Source organism: Pinus tabuliformis, chromosome 9, assembly GCF_031772625.1.
Source record: "Pinus tabuliformis cultivar Carrire ecotype Pingquan chromosome 9, CPIR1, whole genome shotgun sequence".
Classification (NCBI taxonomy): domain Eukaryota; kingdom Viridiplantae; phylum Streptophyta; class Pinopsida; order Pinales; family Pinaceae; genus Pinus; species Pinus tabuliformis.
This window is the reverse complement of record NC_142307.1, coordinates 1894553740-1894567306: the sequence shown is the minus strand read 5'-3', so window position 1 is coordinate 1894567306 and position 13567 is coordinate 1894553740. Positions and strand designations below refer to the sequence as shown.

Here is a 13567-nt window from a genome sequence, read left to right as displayed (position 1 = left end):
GGATTCAAGCAAAACTCCTGTTGTTGTATTTGTTGTGTTGAGACTCAATTTGAGCTCACACTTTATAAAACTTTGCTCTTGAAGACATAATAGAGAGGTCACCACTGAAGGCTGGACCAGAGGACGTAGCCCAAGAGTTTCGGGTGAACTCTAGATTAAACTTGTTGTGTTACGTGTCTTTTCTATTATGTTTTTTTAACTACTTCATTGCCTATATTATTCACAATCTTATCGATCTGTTGCACTAAGTAATGTAGGGAAATCCATGCACACAAGTCTGTAATACCTTAATAATTGTTTAAGATCTCACATAAGTTTACCAAATAACGGTCGTTTTTAGCTCATGCATTCATTAACCATTCATCAACCAATAAAACATATCAAAAACCATAGCTATAACCTGTTATGGAACCATGCTTATAATCAACATGTGACTAGAATAATAACCATGATAGAACAACCATCAAAGCCACATAATAATAAATACAAGTACTCATGAAATACAAGAGAAAAATAGTTGTTATTAACATATGTGAAAACCAAGTCAATGACTTCTACATACCACCCAAACATAGATTGAGTTGAACCAAATCTTTTTTTAACCAATCACTCACGTGCCATATTCCAAGCATGAATGTGGGACTCAAGACAAAAACAACCATGGCTTCCCGGAGATTAAACCACCTTCACCTTCAGGTTTTACTACAATCCCACCAAACTCGATTAAGGGATTACTAGGCCCAAAACCAATACATAAACAACTAGGGCTTCCTGAAGATTAAACCACCTCCACCCTCAGGCTTTACCACATTCCTGCTAAAAATGGTTAAGGGATTTCTAGGCCCAAAACAAGCTTAGATGCCTCACAATTTCTTCATCAATACCTTGATGAATTTTCTCATCTCCACCCTCAGGCTTTACTGCAATTCTACCAAAACTGGTCAAGGGATTCCTAGGCCTTATGGGAATTTTACTAAGACCCCCTCACCTAGTTCCAAAACCATCCGGAAATCCAAAGCTTAACCAAATAAAGAACCCCATCACAACAAGGCTATCCAAAAATGGCGAGACAAGGCTGAAACCACTGTCACACGTGGCAAAACCCATGCCAATAATAGCAAGAGAACCGAATACACACATGCATGCACCATGCATTCACAAACTAGCTAGGGAATCACACATGCAACATATTACCTACAAGTATTCATGTTGAAGATGCTTGATCCAAATTTCCCTTGCTTTCCTTTGTTTTATTGCCCTTCCTTTGCTTTCCTTTCTCCAATGCTAGAGTGCTCCAAGAATGCTCCAAGTGTGCAATAGTATGAGAGAATAGAGATAGCTCCAAGCTAAAACTAACAAAAGTTGTGAAGTGGTCCTCAGAAAACTTTTTATCATTGAAGCCCCTATTTTCTTCAATTTCCTCTATTTTTCCTTCAATTTTCCTCTCGTGCAAACCTTTGACTTTTCATCTCTTTTTTCTATTTCTCCTATTTTCATTTATTGTCATAAATAAAATGTCAATTAATGTCACTTTGTCTTTTTTGATGTCTTTTTGAAATACGTGCCCCATGACCTTGGTTTTATTTTACCTTTATTAACTTTTATTACTTGAACTTTTAACGTAGGGATGTTACAACTTCAAAGGGGTTGTGGTCAGCCGAGCTATGAAGAATTTTGATATAGATGTGTTTGCACATAGGGAAGACTCCCATCCCATGTCCGTGAATGCTTAGAATTATACCAATGTAGTATGTGCACAATCATCTTGTTGAGGACTTTTGTCTGGCCATCAATTTGGAGCTGAAATGCAGTAGACTTGGTGAGCTTGGTGTCCAACAATGACCAAAGGCTCGACCAAAATGCTCTTAGGGACCCGCTGTCCTGATTTGATATAGTGGTCTGCGGAATTCCAAAATGTACCCACACTCGTTCAAAGAAGAGTTTGGCAGTGGTGTTTATTGTGATACTCTTCTTATAGGAAGCCAATATGGTCATCTTAGAAAATCTGTCGACGAACACAAATACACAGTTGTTGCCATGTTTGATTGAAGGAAGGCTAGATATATAGTCCATGGAGATGGATTCCCAGGGTTGGCTAGGAGTAGGTAGAGTATACAAACCTTGCTTCTTAATAGTTGGTTTGGCGATGACGCAAGCACTGTCGGATCTGATGTATTTTCCAACATCTTATCAGAGATTTGGCTAATAAAAATACTTTTTTATTACAACGACGGTTTTCTTCACACCAAAGTGTCCTACGACCTGACTGTATTGCTCCAAAATTAGCTTGGAATGCTCGCTTGAAGGAACACAAAGGTGGCTTAGGTAGGATAATAATGCATCATGGAGGTGGAATTCTGAAACTTGTTTGTCATCCACTAGCATTTGGTATGTGGTGGCGAACTTTGGATAATTTTATATAATTGCGGTCATCCAGAGGTCTCTTGGCCACAAGAGTTGAGAACAGTGGTTAGCACTGCAACTGGAGGCCGACTAAAGCAATTTGCAACATGATTGATGTTGTCATTCTTGTATTTGATATTCAAATGGAATTTTTGCAGATATGTGGACCACTTCTGATGGCGATCATTCTGCAACTTCCCTTGGGTCTATATAAACTACAAGGGTCGGTGATCTGTGTAGATGACCGTCTCCTTCCCCATAATGTAATGTTTACATTGCCGACAAGCCTGCGCGATGGAATACATATCCTTATTGTTACAGGTGGGGTATTTCTGAATTGTGTCAGAAAGTGTCTCATTGTGATAGACCACTTGTTGTCCTTACTGGGTGAGAACTCCACCAATAGCATAGTCGGAGGAGTATGTTTCAGTTTCAAATGGTTGTTGCAAGTCTGGAAATGTGACTTAGACCAAAAAAACTTTGCTCCACTCCGCCCTTGGTAACTTGACTCAAATTCCAAGTGATGAGAGAAACCCAACACGAACCTCCAATAAAAATTTGCAAAAGCACAAAAAACTACAAACCTTTATTAGAGTGGTCAGCGCTGGCTATCCCAAATGACTTGGATCTTCGCTAGATCCACATGAACGTCTTTCTAATCAATGATGTAACCCAGCTATTGGACTTGTCTCATGCCAAAGGTGTCTTTCTCCAAGTTGACACATAGTTTGTGCCACCACGGTGTTTGAAGGACTTGTCGAAGGTGTTGTGAGTCCTCTTCCCAACTTTTGTTGAAGATGAGGATGTCATCCAGAAATACAACCATGAACAAGTTGTTAAAGGGTCGTAAGATGCCATCTATCGGCGTCAATAAAGTTGCAGAGACATTTGTTAACCCGAAAAGCATGACCAACCACTAAAAATTTGAAGGCGGTCTTCCATACATCTATGGGTTCTATTGGAACCTAGTGATAACCATGCTTTAAATCAATTTTGTTTAAGTACTTTGCCCCTTTGAGCTAGTCAAAGAGGTCATCAATCTGTGGGATTGGATACTTGCTCCTGACGATGATTTTATTTAGCGTCTGATAATCAATGTAGAGTCTACATGTTTGATCCTTCTTTTGTACAAATACAATCATGCTCCCACCAAGTGAGGAACTTGGTCGTATGTGCCTTTTTTGCAACAACTCCTAGATTTGTGGCCTGATCTCTTCATTTTCCATAATAGAGTGGTGGTATATCAACCCATTGGGAAGAGGTGCGCTAGGAGTCAGATCGATCGAATGTTTTTCTGACAGTGCAAAGGTACCCCTGTGGGCAAGGAGAAGATGTCCTTGTATTCTTCCACGACTTTATCCACCTGTTTTTGTTGCATGGTGGAGTCCTTCGCGGAGACCATGGATGTGGCCACGATCTTCCCCATACTTTAAGAACAAAAAAAGAAAACAAATTTCCTGGTCTGGGAGATGATATTACTGCATTGCTTGCAGAGATCAAAGAAATCGCGGTAGGCGGGGCTACCTCCAATATTTTGTGTAGCTTACTGCCCAAAGTAATAATAACAGTGTGAGGGCCCGACTCATACACAACATGACACTTCCACAAGTATGGTCGGCCTAATAATACATCACACAGCTCCTCATTCGCGAAGGATTTGATGTTGTAGGGAAGACGACATTGTTCGCTAACACAAAGATCTCGTCTTTGGAAGAGCCACCCAATGGTGTATGGTTGTGGGTGTGGTCTGATCTGTAGGCCAACCGCTTAATGACCTCTGCTGAAATGAGGTTCTTTTGGCTCCTATTGTCAACAATGAACTACAACAGAGACCCCTTCACCCACATCTACGAGTGGAAGAGACGCTCCTCTTCCTCTAGATCTTTGAGCTCAATCTTCTAGATATTGGTAGTGGCAATGGTGGCGTTGGGCTCTGCATCGATAATCTGCTTCCCTTCATCATTTCCCTTATCAGGTCCTGACTCAGAGCCTGAACATGTCTCTGACTTTGAAGCCTACAGCGTGGCCATCAGAGACTTGTTTGGTTCGACGCTCATTTATGTTGTGAATGAGGCTCTTATATAACTCACACCACTTTCTTGTGTATTTTTTTGTTTTCTTGGTGTTTTTCTTTGTTTGCGACTTTGACGAGTTGTCCTGAATCACCCCACCTTGGTTTTGTCATTTGTTTTGTGGTTTGGGGGCGTATTTCCCTTGCTTCGGATTCACAGATCTAAAATGTGGCTTTTATTTAAATTTTTGCTCGATCTTGACAACATATCGATACACAGGATGAGATAGAGTTTTGTGTCCATGCTCCGATCAATGGTGACATGTTCAATGCCTTTTGGGCTGAGCTCTGTTGGTGTCAATTGCTTAGCAACATCTAATATGTCTAGCAATGGTGGAAAGTATGGTCGAAGACAATCCACATTGAAAATAGGATGCAAGCCAAGGAATGGGGGGATACTTAGCTCAAAAGCATTGTCTCCCACAGCCTTGGTGATGGTGTAAGGCCTGTATCAGAGTGGTCGAAGTTTACGATGGGCTCCAGTGAGGCATTCTTTCTGCAGATATAACCAAATTTTGTTGCCCACTTGAAACTTATGGGGCACCCGATGTTGATCATGTCGTTTGTATTTGGCATTTGCTTTCTGTAGGATGTTGTGAACCTGTTGGTGTATGTGTTGAATGCACTCAATAAACTTGGTGGCTTTATCTACTTCAGAGTGAACATGGGCAAACTCTTCCTGTGTAGTTGCAAAAAGTAGTGCAACATCAAGGGGACATAATGGTTGAAATCTCATGCCCACTTCAAAAGTGTTGTGGCCAGTTAACCTATCAAGAGATCTATTATAGTTATGTTGCATATATGGAAGAATCTCATCCTATGTCCATGGATGCTTAGAGTTGTACATCCCTAGTATGTGCGTAATCATCATTTTGACAACCTTTGTCTGGCCATCAATTTGGAAGTGAAACGTAGTCGACTTTGTGAGCTTGGTGTCCAACAATAACCAAAGGCTCGACCAAAACACACTTGGAAACCTACTATCTCGATCTGATATAATGGTTTTCGGAATCCAAAAATGTAGCCACTCATTCAAAGAAGAGTCTGGCAGTGGCCTCCGTTGTGATACTCTTTTTACAGGAAGCCAATATGGTCATCTTAAAAGAAAAAATTGACGAACACAAATACATCGTCATTGTCATGCTTGGTTGAAGGAAGATCATATATATAGTCCATGGAAACAGATTCCTAGAGTCGGCTAGGAGTAGGAAGAGTATACAAGCATTGATTTTTAATAGTTGGCTTGGCGATGGCATAGGCAGTGCAAGATCTAATGTATTTTTCAACATCCTATCAGAGATTTGACCAATAAAATTACCTTTGTAGTATGACCATAGTTTTCTCCACACCAAAGTGTCTTGTTGCACGACAGTGGTGTGCCTCCTAAATCAGCGTGGCATGCTCACTTGAAAAAACAAAAAAATGTCCCAAGTAAGTGTAATAATACATCATAGAGGTGGAAGTTTGGAATTTGCTTGCCATCCACTAGCATCTGGTATATGGTGCCAAACTTTGGATAATTTTTATGTAGTTGCGACCATCCAGCGGTCTCGTGGCCACAAGAGTTGAAAATAGTAGTCAACGCTGCAGCCAATGGCCCACTGAAGCAATCTGAAACATGATTAGTGTTGTCCTTCCTATATTTGATATTCAAATGGAATTGTTTCAGATATGTGGACCACTTCTAATAGCGATAGTTCTACAACATCCCTTGGGTCTATATAAATTACGGGGGTCGGTGATCTATGTGGATGATTGTCTCATTCCCCAAAATGCAATTGCAATGTTTCCATTGCCAGTAAGTCTGCACGATGGAATACATCTCCTTATCGTAGCTGGGATATTTTCGAATTGTGTCAAAAAGTCTCACTATGTTAGGCCACTAGATACCCCTTGTTGTGTGAGAACTACACCAATGGCATAGTAAAAGGTGTATGTCTTAATTTCAAATGGTTGTTGCAAGTCTGATAGTGTGAGCACTGGTGCAGAGCACAAGCAGTGCTTTAAATCAACAAGCATCTTCTATTGAGACTCAAGCCAGAAAAACTTGTTTTTGTTTCTCCCTTGGTAACTTCACTCAAAGGCCAAGTGATATGAGAGAATCACAACACTAACCCTTCATAAAATTCAATTGTACAAATACAATCAGATTCCCACAAGGTGAAAAACTTGATTAGATGTGCCTTTTTTGCAGCGACTCCTAGATATGCCACTTGATTTCTTCATTTTCCACAATAAAGTGGTGATATATCGACGCAATAGGTAGAGGTGCTCTAAGAGTCCGACCAATTGAATGTTTGACCAGACAATGCAAATAGCCATGTGGGTGAGGAGAAGATGTCCTTGTATTCTTCCACGACCTAATCCCCCTACTTCTATAGTGCGGTAGATCCCTTCATGAGGGCCATGGGTGTGGCCATGATTTTCCCTTTGAAAACGAAAAATAAAACAAAATTTTCCGATCTGAGAAATGATCTTGCTACTTTGCTTAGCAAAGATCAAAGAGATGGATGTAGGTAAGGCTACCTCCGATATTTTATATAACTTACCCCCTAAAGTAATAATAATAGTGAGGTCTCAACTCATACATAGCATGACGCTTCCACAAATATGGTTGCCCTAATAATGCATCACAAACTTCAAAAAGAAAAATGTCACATAGTACCTCATTCATGAGAGGTTTGATGTTGAAGGGAAAACGACATTACTGGTTGACACAGAAATTTCATCCTTAATGAAACCACTCGATGGTGTATAACTGCAAGTGCGGTGTGGTCAATAGGCCCAACTATTGATCCTAATCTCGGTGGGAGGCACCCAAGATTTAAAAAATTGAAGTGTCAAAAGAAAATAGGAGAACACACCATAAAGAAAACCACCAAGAAGTTTTTTATCAAAATAAAGAATAATTGTAAAAACAAGATTGTTGTAGACAATATGTTATTTTACAAATATGACTTGTTACTTATAGTTATTTTCTTTTCCAATACTACAAGGGAATTCCATGGGTGGGTAAATGCCATGGGTGGATGAACACTATTGGTGGATGTCACTTACAATACCACAGATAAATACAATGGGTAAATAAATACTATGGGTGGATGTCATTTTCCATTCGGATCAACAATATAGCTAACCTTAAGATGTTTCATATCAAAGATGGAAAATATGAACTTATTAGAACCATGATCCCTTTTTTGGAGCACTAACTCCAAAATTTTGATACAAAGTCATGCACACTTATAACAAAAAAAAAATGCACAATCATATGGAAAATTAAATCACTTCTATAATCTAAAATATTTATGTAATATGGCTTCTCTGTTTCATATATTTAAGTAATATGTATTAAATCACCTCTGTAATCTAAAATATTTAAATAATATGGCTTCTCTGTTTCATATTTATGTAATATGACTCGTTATTTCAAATAAAGCACTTTACTTCAGAGTGTCTCTATTAACACAACAATCATGGTTTAAGAATAATGAGAATAAGAATAATGAGAAAGAGAGTATATTACAATATAGCTAAAAGCTTAAAATGTGTTTTCATATTAAAAATGAAAAAGAAAAGGTTAATGGAACATTTCAAACAAAGCACTTGAGATGTTCTCTAGAAAAGAAACAATTATGATCCAATCAAACATGGAGATGTTCTCTAGAAAAGAAACAATTATGATCCAATCAAATATTCCATGTGCAAGAACAATAGATTAACCCACAATATGGCTAAAGTCAAGATGTGCCATGTTCACATCAAGATGTACCATGTTCTCTAGAAAAGCAGCAAGCACGGTCAAACAAATGTTCCCTATGCAATAACGAATTAGGGACCATAGCCCATCTTCTAACCAGTGGCCCTCCCCGTTACTGCATTCGCTTCAGACGCATGAACTACAGGGTTTTTGGTCTAGTTTTAGTTGATAGTGGCATGAACTACAGGGTTTGAGGTCTAGTTTTAGTTTGAAGTGCAAACCAAGGCATCCCACTTTGTGACTCTAGAGGCATTTTCTGTCACAGTGACATCTAACTTCGTTTGCCTTAACCCTGCTTTAGAATGGGACCTCACAACTTTGCTCAACTCCCTGCTTTAAAGATTCTTTTCGAACTAGTAATACTTCGTTTGCCTCAATCCTCTTTTAGAATGGGGTCTCACAACTTTGCTCAACTCTAGTTTAAAGATTCTTTTCGAACTTGCAACTGAAAAAAGCGTCCAGAGTTTGGCGACAAGGACTCTCAACTGGATGGGATGACCAGCCAGAATAGAATTGTCAAATTTGTTTTCAAGGCCATTCCTTGTTTTGGACTCTCAATTGGTAATAAATTGGATGACCAGCCAAAATAGAATTGTCAAATTTGTTTTCAAGGCCAATCCAAGTTTTGACATAAGGACTCTCAATTGGTAATGAATTGTATGACCAGCCAAAATAGAATTGTCAAATTTGTTTTCAAGGCCAGTCCGAGTTTTGAGACAAGGACTCTCAATTGGTAATAAATTGGATGACCAGCCAAAATAGAATTGTCAAATTTGTTTTCAAGGCCAATCCGAGTTTTGAGATAAGGACTCTCAATTGGTAATAAATTGTATGACCAGCCAAAATAGAATTGTCAAATTTATTTTCAAGGCCAATCCTTGGGTGAGTGAGAATTCTCTCTATCATTTAACCATGTCTCTATATTAATGTTTTCAGAGAGCATACTTATCATGAATATATTTCGACAAATCTGCCAAGTGATTTCCGGTGTATCAAAATTATTTAGGCAGTCTTGCAGTGTCCTGGATAATTTTGCACAGAAGTAATCAAACCCATCAGATGATATATTTTGAAAAGTCTTCCTTTCTATATTACAACCATTTAGGCAGAGTATATGGTTTCACTGAATGTCTTACAGGATCCTTTTGGATATAGTTTTGCAATGCTATAGAAGCATCTACACAATCTAATCGCTAATCTTACGATAGAATTACCATTATATTTTCTGAGAAAAAAAAATTTGATTAAAAGAAAAAAAATCTGCATCCTCACCTTACCCTAACACTTGATTCACTTATCCCTCCAATCCTGTTTATTGTTATTTTATGGCTGCAGTTCTCGTACTTTCTATGTGGGAGGGGTTCTGCTGAATTCTGTTTCCGTTGAAGACAGCTAACTACTGTTATGCCATGACCTTGTAGGGCTTGTTATCTTATCTAATACATAATTTTGTGCCTTTCCATACAACCTTTTGCCAAACACATGTAATCAATACCAGTCATAATTGCAATGCACAGTTGGTAACCTTTAAGACAACAGATAGAAATTTAATATAAAAGAGAAAACAAAACAAAAAGTCTTTGAAATAAAAACCACCGAATGCAGAAATTCAGTCCCTACATTCAAGCTGATTATTATGTGCATTTCACAAATGCCTTCGAATAGTAGACGTGACTGACTATTTATCATATTTCCTTAAAACTGCAAAGCTTGGTTCAAAGGGTTGAAACTTCCATAGCCAACACATCTAATACAATCATCATAGTTTACAGATAAAATCATAGACTCGGTGGAAACAACCACATTGCTTGATAGAGTTCTCATCTGTATTTCAGTAAAAATTTGCAACCATTGTCATAGGTTGGAATCATGATGAAAATGCGGTTATAGATTTCAGATGGTGAAACTAAAATCAAAACTAGTGTTTTGTCAAATTCATAAACCTGCTTTGTGCTAGAAGTGAATTTCAGGTACTTTAACTGTTATTAGCAAACCATTGCACCAATGCATCACAACATCCACAGTAACGTGCATCATGGAGAACAAGAGAAGCCTATTTCCCATTTAATCAATTTTAGTATAAAATCAGAACCATTTACACATTCTGTTTCTCTAAAACTGCACAGCCAATGAAGTTTAAATTTTCAGATAATTTCTGTGAGTTTCAATCTAGCTAAAGTTATACCTTACAAACGAGCAGTTCAACTTCAGTATAATCCCTCGAAGCCTTGAAATTCTCATGGCTTGTATCTTTTCTACTTGAGCATTTAACACATAAGTTACACATTTTTGCTAGCCTCTAATATTATATGAAATTTTCAAACTTCAGAGAGCACTGCAATATGTTCTACAAAGATGAAGATGACAAGTAAAGAATTCTGCTTTAATCCAAGAAGATATTGCAAGGGTAGATAACGAGCAATTTAACCAGAAATTAGCTCTTGCCACGGCAAAGTAAATAAATATCATCATATGCATCCAATCAGTCCAAGATTATCACATCGAGATCCCATTAAAATCAAAATTGCTACAAGGCTGCGCTACTCTACAATTAAAAAATCAACAGTTTTGGTTTCTCTATTCTTCACTTCTGAATTAACTCTTAGAAAGCTCAGCAAGGCCTGGAAAAACTCTAGCAAAACTAAGTTCTACAGCAGACACGTCATTTCTTCTTTGCTCCCCTGCAATACAAACATTGAGATTGATCATCTCCATCATTTACCACTAGAAAAGACTCTTAACATAAGCATAACAGAAAAATAAATTATTAGTTTATCAGGTTTAATTATAATTAACAAAAAAAGCAAACTTTAATATTAGATCATTACCCTGCAGCCTGTTGTGCAGGTGCTGTCGGTGCCTCAGTAGGTCCCTGATTCAGAGTTTCCATAGACATCAGAGACAGATTGAAATCATGTATGATTAACATGACAAACTTATATGCACTATTTTCCAATTTTATTCTTGCAGGAATAGTAGATAGCACAAACTGCTCTGTGTCTCTAAATATCTCATCATGTCATAGACAAAACAAATGACAGGAGAAAAGTTCAGCTGATAATTAATTGCCAGCAAATGCAATCATACCTGGGCCAATCTTTCCTCCCTCCTAGCAATCTTCCTTTCACGACTTGCCTTGTTCTTTGCACGTTTTGCCTCAAATTGATCAGATAAGGTCTTCTCTCTGGCTTTCTCAGCCTTGGATTTGTGAATACTTTCCATCAAGACACGCTTATTTTTGAACACATTACCCTTGACTTTCATGTACATATCATGATACATGTGTTTGTCAATTTTCTTAGATTCTCTGTACTTACGTAACAATCGACGCAAAACCCTCATCCGTCTCATCCATAGAATCTTTGTAGGCAACCTAGCCTCTCTAGTACCTTTGCGCTTACCTGTGGCAATCAAACATCAAAAATAGTTGAGTATTCATCAGAATATAAATACACAGCTATAGCATATTTTATGAATGGGAGACAGCTTTGCACACAGCAGTTGCAGATGAAAACATGGACTTTAATATAGGACTGATACAACATTCTTAAAGACAAATTGATAAATCAATCATATATATCGACACACACTAACAGCAACTTGCTACACCTTAAGGATTTGCAATAGCACAATACATATTATGAAAAACAATAAAATCGCACATACCATATCCAGAATGACGACCCTTTCTTTTTGCTTCCAAAGCACGACGAGCACGAGCACGAGAGTGAATTTTCATTGGCTTCCGAATAACAAATCCATCTTTGACCAACTTCCGAATGTTTTGCCCTGCAATAACAAAATATAAAATTGGGCACAACTTTTGACAAAAGTTCAAGAAAAAAAATATCCCTGCACATGTACACTACACTATGACCAAAATAAAACCACATCAGCTTCCCTCTTCTCACTGTGTAGTAAGCATTCCCTTTCACCATTCTAGTATATTACAATGAATAAGCCAACTTACAACACTCAAGGAAGGAAGATTCTTAAAGGGCGGGTGGGGGAATCTCCTAGGGCATTAAAATGAATACACCATCTTATAACACTGAAGAAAGATTCCTTAGGCTCGGGTAAGGTTATCTAATCTGCCAAAGTCACCCAAGACTTGCAACTGGGTTCAATCCAACACCAGAAACGGCTTATTAGCAAAGGCAAGGCAGCCCATGCAGAACGAAAAAAGTCTATCACGAACTTGAAATTTGGTGGGTAAATATCACCCCCCTTCCCGGTTAACCGCAGAACCGACACTCCCTTGACATAAAACCACCTTTGACCAACATACGAACTTTATTATGTACAAGATCATGTGAGGACACATCTGGAATCGATACAGATCTAGGGAAAAAACCCATGCTATAGAAAACCAAAACTCAATCCCAAACGACCAATCAGACGAAAAAAGGGTAGAATCTAAACAATAGGCAACAGACACAGCACTTTACCCTTTACCCTGATGTATGTCTTATTTAATCAGAGTAGAAAGTCTGCTGTTACAGCATCAGATTTTAATGAACGGATGGCCGGAATTTATGTTATAACAAAAATAGCAGGCATTTAAGAAACAGCTATAACCACCATAAACCTTTTAAAAACAACTCACACGATACATAATTGCACGAAAAAATAAAAACCCGGAATTTTATCACAGATCCAAACGGGAGAAATAGGATTGCATTAAACCTAAACCAAGCTCCCTAAAGAAGATATGCATGTGTTACTCCACGGCCATAGCACAGAAACCGATTCAGGAAAAACGTTTAAAAGGGAGCTGAAGGAAAAACAAAAAACCAAAAATAATAAAAAATAAATAAAAATCCATCGCTAACTCTAGATAAGGTTTACAAACTTAACTGGAATTGGCCATGGAAATCTCGCTGACTTCATTGGGGTCGAGCCAGACTTTTCCCTTCCCGCATTTCAGAACGCTCGCCGCTAGCCGCTTCTGAAGCTTCAGCGAAACCATTGTTCCTGGACCTTCGTCTCCCTCGCAAATTCCTCTGTTCTGTGAGTTTTGGGGTTTAAGGGTTCGATAATAGTCCACTCCCCTACCTAAGATATAACCACAATTAGGGTTTCCAACTTTAATTTATAGAGAGGAGGTTTTAGAACAAGGAGAAAGAATAAAAATGGTAAACATATTTCGTTGACTGGGAAATTAGGGTAAGCGGAAGTATCGCATTTCCCATGGCTATGGAACCTTGGAGGTTATTGATATGGTAAAGAAGGCATTGGATTAGGGAACTTTGGGAGTGGCTCTCCATTTTTGGAAATTTAGTTGGAGGTGTTTGTCTGAGTGTTTATTTTTGTCGAGTATGTTTTTTATTTACTTG

The 13567-nt window shown here is 38.3% G+C and overlaps 1 protein-coding gene across 1 annotated transcript; it reads right to left on the bottom strand.

Moving 5' to 3' along the window:
- Nucleotides 1–10593: 10593 nt before the first annotated feature.
- On the bottom strand, nt 10594–13329 carry LOC149156513 (large ribosomal subunit protein eL19x-like). The gene is made up of 5 exons (XM_089438212.1): nt 13089–13329; nt 11898–12020; nt 11319–11632; nt 11060–11103; nt 10594–10912 (listed from the first exon to the last, which is right to left on the bottom strand). Exons 1-5 carry the CDS (start codon nt 13198–13200, stop codon nt 10894–10896), a joined length of 612 nt encoding a protein of 203 aa, XP_089294338.1. The 5' UTR covers nt 13201–13329; the 3' UTR covers nt 10594–10893.
- Nucleotides 13330–13567: the final 238 nt, after the last annotated feature.

Excerpts from the sequence above, each read along its gene's own strand:
- LOC149156513 (XM_089438212.1), bottom strand. The coding sequence starts at position 13,200 with ATGGTTTCGCTGAAGCTTCAGAAGCGGCTAGCGGCGAGCGTTCTGAAA. Across the intron at positions 12,021-13,088 it reads GATTTCCATGGCCAATTCCA|GGCAAAACATTCGGAAGTTG; the intron begins GTTAAGTTTGTA and ends TTGTTATTGCAG. Across the intron at positions 11,104-11,318 it reads GGGAGGAAAGATTGGCCCAG|GGACCTACTGAGGCACCGAC; the intron begins GTATGATTGCAT and ends ACTCTGAATCAG.